The 6,423-nt window shown below is 41.8% G+C and overlaps 1 protein-coding gene across 1 annotated transcript in view; it reads right to left on the minus strand.

Moving 5' to 3' along the window:
• Nucleotides 1-5,968, minus strand: part of LOC142582018 (neprilysin-1-like) — a 77,922-nt gene extending 71,954 nt beyond the window's left edge. The window contains exon 1 of the mRNA XM_075691442.1: nucleotides 5,861-5,968. Within this exon, the coding sequence (XP_075547557.1) occupies nucleotides 5,861-5,894 (34 nt within the window). The 5' untranslated portion in view covers nucleotides 5,895-5,968. The remainder of the gene's footprint in view (nucleotides 1-5,860) is intronic.
• Between the last annotated feature and the right edge of the window lie 455 nt (nucleotides 5,969-6,423).

The following is a 6,423-nucleotide window of genomic DNA, read 5'->3' on the forward strand; positions in this document are numbered from 1 at the left end:
CTCCGCTGTGCTGCACTGCGAAGCCTACGGCGCAGTGGGGCTTGCCTACAACGCACCGCCTTCTAAATATCACCGTGGTGCGAAGTTCAAATTTCATTTTAGATGTTAACTTAGAGGCCACGACTTCCTCCTTTGGTGCCTACGACGCGCTAAACATAAGGCAAAAGCAGTTGTCCTCAGCGAGCCTGCACAGTCATTGGACTCGTGGCGGCACCCCAGAGCGGCCGCGGTATCTACGCCATGTAGCCGACAGCAGCTTGTAGACCGCAGCCAATAGCAGCCAATAGCAGCCGCCTAAGGGAATAAGAAAATAAAGCGTCCAATGACGAAATAATTCGTCCAGAAGAGAGTGAGGACAGGGCCTTCTGTTGAAAAGAGAGCGTTTGCGAGAAAGGTGACTTCGCGATCCGCTTGCGAGCTCCGTGCACCGCGTACGATAGCAAAACTTAGCTGAGATGTTCACAGCAGCGTATGCTACCCGCGGACTATGTTATTTCCCCAAGCCCGAGAGGCGGTCGAGGGCCCCTTTAAGCAACAAATCGGCCTTCGGGGAGCACCTAAATAACTTCGTTGTACACGCAAATTCGTTGTAGTGGTCTCTGTTGTAGAGGCGTTCACAACAAGTACATGAAAGATAGGCATTCGGCAGTGACAGAATCAATCCTTCGGTAAACAGGTCATCTTGCATTAGAGGCGTGTGTTGCAGAAGCGTTCTACTCGTTTGAGGAGCTTTATTGCGATAGCATTCAATAACTAGTCCAAGCCATTTCATCCTGGCGGGCGGGGATCGGCCTCAAAATGACGACTGCTTAAAAATTAGGAGTTTCGCTTTAAGGTCGAAGCAATGACTTGCGACAGCAATGTTTAGCGTTGTTCTAGAACTTATCGTACGGTGTTCTAATTATACGCGGGCACACGCGGGTGCGCCAAATTTTCGGGCACCTTTAAAAGTTTTACTACGCCGTGTATGGCCTGTAATGATATCGAACAGGCACCAATAGGCTGCCCGAAAAGAGCCGCACTAGTAAAATTACATTGCAGGTTCGAGAAATGGCATGGTTTTGCACGTTTAATGCTTAATAGTCCGAGAAGAAAGATAAAAAGCGTGCGCTGCAAATATTATGTGTCATGACATTCTTTGTGGACTGCCATTCTCGAAGTTGTGAGTAATAACTTAATAAAGAACGTAAGACCGCATGTGAGAAACTTAAGTGTTTGAGTAGTGTAGGAATAAAACCTACATATACCGAATGAATAAGCATATCGCATACGTGTACTAAATATACGCGAAGCCCCACGGGGATGCCGACGTGACAACGACGACGACATTTAGCTTTGAATCTACATACAATTACTATCGCAATAAACAAAGAAACTGGGAAAATATAGTATCTTGTGAGGAATGGAACTGGGGCCTGCGACATGCTATGCGAGAAACTATCCTGGGTGCCATGCTAACAGTTGAAAATCGGCGCAGAATACGTGCAACAGTATGCCTCTCGCATAAGTAATAAGAATAAAAAAAAGCGCTTGCATACCCAGGAAAAAATAAAAACGGCGATATATAAGGAGAAGAGAAGGCGGTTTTATCCTAACCTTTAAAAGACTTTGGTCACGACGAAGAATCGAACCTGGGTCTGCAGCACAGTAAGCGAGTAACTAGCTTGAATTAATTTTGTGTGAGTGTGCGATGCAAATCGTCCCGAATGAAAGCACTAATTGAATGTATACGTACTGCAGGTGAACCTGTTCAATACCTGAACGTACAACATATCGCAGGTTGATATTAGCTGTTGAATAAATTGAATAATTAACCATGTACTTATGAGGTTTGAGGCACATGTCCATGTTAGAAAATTTGTTGAGCAGTAATGCTGCTCATAACCCTTTATTGGCGAGGGTTGCCTACAGACTACATATCTGAAAAAAAAATTCTTGCTGAGTTTCGGTATTGTCTGCGAATTTTCTTGCTAAATGTATTCGGCCGAGGCTGAAGGACAGGCTGCAAGCATCATTTGCTGGTTTAGAGGAGGCATACAGGACGAGCGAGAAAAAGTTTTGCAGTTGACGCAGTTTCTTTTGAAAGCGTTGTCAGAGGAAACAGACTGCTGCTTGATCATCGGCTGCAGTGCTGTGATACACAGGATGAAAAGCAAATAAACGTACAGCTGTGGTTCACATATGACGAGAGCTGTCCATTCAAATTCCCAACGAAGGCATAGGTGGCTTCAGGTGAAGCCCACTTCCAGTTTTCTGCCTGGTGCTTTCAGCCTATCACTAAAAAATCTTCCACAAAATATTTCTTTACTGTCATTGGTCATACTTATTCTCGATGTGTGTTGCATATTTAGACAAGAAGTAAACGTTCCTTCTTGTAAGTCTATTTGCCGTTTTAAATTAAGATTCTTAGTTGCGTATAAGAAACACTTCACCGTCAAACAATATAAACCCAAGTCGTGCAGAAAACCATGGATAACAAGAGAGCTATTAAAGAAAATAAAAAACGCGAAAATTTGTACGCCAGATTCATTAAAACTCGTGAAATTGCTGATCTTAAAGAATTTAAAGTTTGCAGGAACAGTCTAAACAAGGAAATAAGGAAAACCACAGATAACTATTATCTACAATCTTTTTTATTGTGTGATGGCAACTCAGAAAAACTGTGGAGGAACCTTGATAATATATTAGAGCGGAAACAACGCGCAGAACCTATTGAAAAAATTTGCCTAGAAGGTCGTTTACTGTCCGAAACAGACATGGTGAATGCCTTTAACGAATACTTCCTGAACAGAGAAACACAAGCGCATACGCGCCCGAAAACCACACTTTCCCTACCCGGAAACTCAAACACAATCTTTTTCCATCCAACTAATGTTGGCGAGGTCTGCTCTGTATTTATGGCAATGAAAAACTCTAGAAGTTGTGATTCAGAGGACCTGCAGATAAAACCCATAAAATATGTCATACACTATATATCCCCCATTCTAGTTCATATCTATAATACCTCTATTGCTGAAGGCATCTTTCCATCAAAAATGAAGGTTGCTAAAGTCATTCCAATATATAAGAAGGCAGGCAGGCTCAATATTCAATATTATCGCCCCATATCAATTTTATCGCACTTTTCTAAGGGACTTGAAAAAGTAATATTGATCCAGTTAACATCCTTCTGTGAAAAATATCGCGTTGTCACGAAAGCTCAGTGTGGCTTTCAAAAAAACAAATCAACACAGTTAGCACTACTATACCAGAAAGACCATATACTGCAAAATTTTGAAAGGAAGCAACTGACAATAGTATATTTCTAGACTTTACTCAGGCCTTCGATCATATTAACCATAACCTATTATTAACAAAGCTTGATACGTATGGTATCAGGGGCCTCCCACTGCAGTTAATTAAGTCATATTAGAAAAAAGACGGCAATATGTTCACATAAATAACTTTAAATCGTTTTCTGGAGATATAAAAACAGGAGTCCCACAAGGAAGCATTCTTGGACCACTGCTTTTTAACTTGTATATAAACGATATTGTTCTGATCTAAACCAAGGCAAAATTTATCATATATGCAGACGATACTAGCGTGTTTATTTCATCGGCATCTTATACTAGTTTAATAAACAGCGCAAACGAGTTTCTCCAGAACATATCCTCATGGTCTATAGAAAATTATCTAAAATTAAATTCAAATAAGACAAAAGCCGTAATCTTTTATGCGAAAGGCACAAAGATTCCACAAAGCCACACTTTAGAGATGAACAATGGGAGCATAGAAATAGTAAATGAAATTAAAGTATTAGGCACATACTTCTCTAGTACGCTAAACTAGGATCTTCAAGTAGACTCTGTAGTACAAAAGCTTAGCCGTATCACAGGAATGCTAAACAAGAACAGATATCGTCTACCAACATCCGTAAAAAATATTAATTTACCACTCACTGTTTGCATCACACATTAATTATACACACCTTGTGTGGGGCACAACAACTGAAACTAACCTCAGGAAAATACACTTACTACAGAAAAAAGATCGTACGTATCATTGCAAACATGCCATATCACAGTCATAGTGAGCATCTCTTTAAACAATACAACATACCTACAATCTAATCTCTATACAACCGCTCTGTCCTTCGTATATGGCACTCAAACTCAAACTCTGAAAACAGCGTATTTAATGAAATTGCTTGTCTGCAAAGAAACACAGCTACCTATATTACCCGTCACGGAGATTATTGGTCTATACACCCTTCAACCAACTACGGTTTGCAAATGACGGAAAATAAATTACCCAGACTGCTTAACTCATTACATGACGCTGGCATTGACATCATTAACATAACACGATAGAACCGTCGTTACTTATCAGAACCTTCTCCTAAATAATGAATCAAGCGTAATCTCTTTCTCACCTGTATTCACATGTGTGTCTTGTTAAATGTTTGTAATGATATAATTATTGCTCGTCCTTTTCTTTCTCTTAATTATTCAAATATTAATCGACCATCGTATCTTTTCACCTTTAATTATGCACCGTCAAGTGTACGCGATTTTCACTTTTATTTACGTATTGTCAAGTGTTTGTAATGTGGTGGTGCGTACTACCTGCATTGCTTTTATTTGTCCTTATCCCATTTCTTTGTTCCTTTTTTGTTTGTTCCTTTATAGAAAGTTCTCTTGAATTGATTGATGATTGTAATTAATATTTATATGTAATGTTCTTTGCGTACGCTTGATTGCGCTGCTCACTGCCACCATGTAACACAAGGGCTAAGGGCACCTCAGGCTGCCTCATTGCAGCTTTTATCTTAGCCCCCGTAATTGTATTTTAGTAATGGAAACAAATAAAGAAAGTAAAAAAAGTAAGAAATGGTCAACACGAGTTTCGAAAACTACGTCCTTCAATTCTATCTCGAAATGCATCGATGCAGCAGTTTGAAATTCACACGGTGCGAAAATGAAGTCTGCAAATAATTGACGATGTGGGCACTGTCAGTATTGTCGGTTTTTGTTGTTGGTTCTGGCATTTTTACTGACGCTGACAGGGGCCAATAATGACCTTGTAGCCACTGCAGGGAGATATACGGGGCATAGTGAAAAAGATCCATCACCACGACTTATGCTATATCGTTTGTTATTGCATCTTTAGACGATGACTAACGCTACGTATTTTCTGCATGCTGAATTGTCATTTAACATAATTTTCGTGTTCATTCGAGATCTACAAGTCCCCTGACCGACGCCTTCTTTCTAGATGTGGTTACGAGATACTCAGATCTCGCATACGCTAAATCTTTCTGAAGTCGGCTAAGAAGACCTTGCCTTCAAAAAATTGCCCCGAGACCCATTCGCACCGCGGCAGAAAAATATTGCCCCTCACGCACGCGCTTGTTTCAGCAAGTGCGGACGCGCCTAACTACTGGGACGTGCGTCAACGAACTTGACTCAGCAATGTTTAGGTTATTTCGAGCTGAGCTTTTTTTTTAGTTTTAAGCGCCAGAAAGGCGCGAAAGAATCCAAAAAGGAAGGGCTTACGACGTGCTCATACGCCATCCACACACATCCCAGCTTTATTATAGGCGACACTGCCTAAATGATAATTTACAGATGGTCCATTGTCACTTTTATCTGGCTGCAGCGCATATTTACAGTTTTCGCGTAGCACAACGAAGTAGCCGTTCTGCAACCGAACGGGAAAGTTATAAGAATGGTTTGCAACGCCTTTTTTTGGATACCACATGCACAGCCGTTCCGTAGGTCTCGAATTATATCCACAGGCGACATAGTGGGACATAGTGGAATAATAAACCGAACTGTACCGGCGCTTTTCTAGCAGCCACAGATTGACAGCAACTTACCTGAGCTCACGGAGTCCTTGGAATAGTTGCCCATGTCCTTTATTGTGGTCCAGAACGCGCTGATCTGCTTGCTTTCTTCCAGTGACTTGTTCACTTGAGCGAGGAACACCGCGACTACAAAAGAAGGACACGACGAAAAAAATGCTCAGTCCCCTTCCACTCTGTGAAGAAGGATGACCAGCGAAGCTGTGTATGTGGGCCTCTTAATGGGCGAACTGCACCTCCGCCGCGTGTCGGCCCGGTATTGCACTATCTTCGGGATTGGCCCACGTATTCCCCGTACGTTTTGTGTCTACACACGCTCACATTCTTCGGGGAACTAGCCTTAACATTTTCGCTGAAAGACTGGTTACGTCTTTGTGTAGCATAATTAATTATAATTAATTAATTAGTGACCACCACGAACGTGGGAAGTCTGGCACGAGCGCGTTCGCGCGATAGCGCTGAGAGGCGCCAACGAACCAGCTGTGGAAGAAGACACTGGAGGCGATCCTGATGATGATAGTTTTGCGTCTACACGGACCCGATTCTGGGGGCACTAGCCCTTAACAGCTTCGCTGTAA

Source organism: Dermacentor variabilis, chromosome 5 (assembly GCF_050947875.1).
Source record: "Dermacentor variabilis isolate Ectoservices chromosome 5, ASM5094787v1, whole genome shotgun sequence".
Taxonomy (NCBI): Eukaryota; Metazoa; Arthropoda; class Arachnida; order Ixodida; family Ixodidae; genus Dermacentor; species Dermacentor variabilis.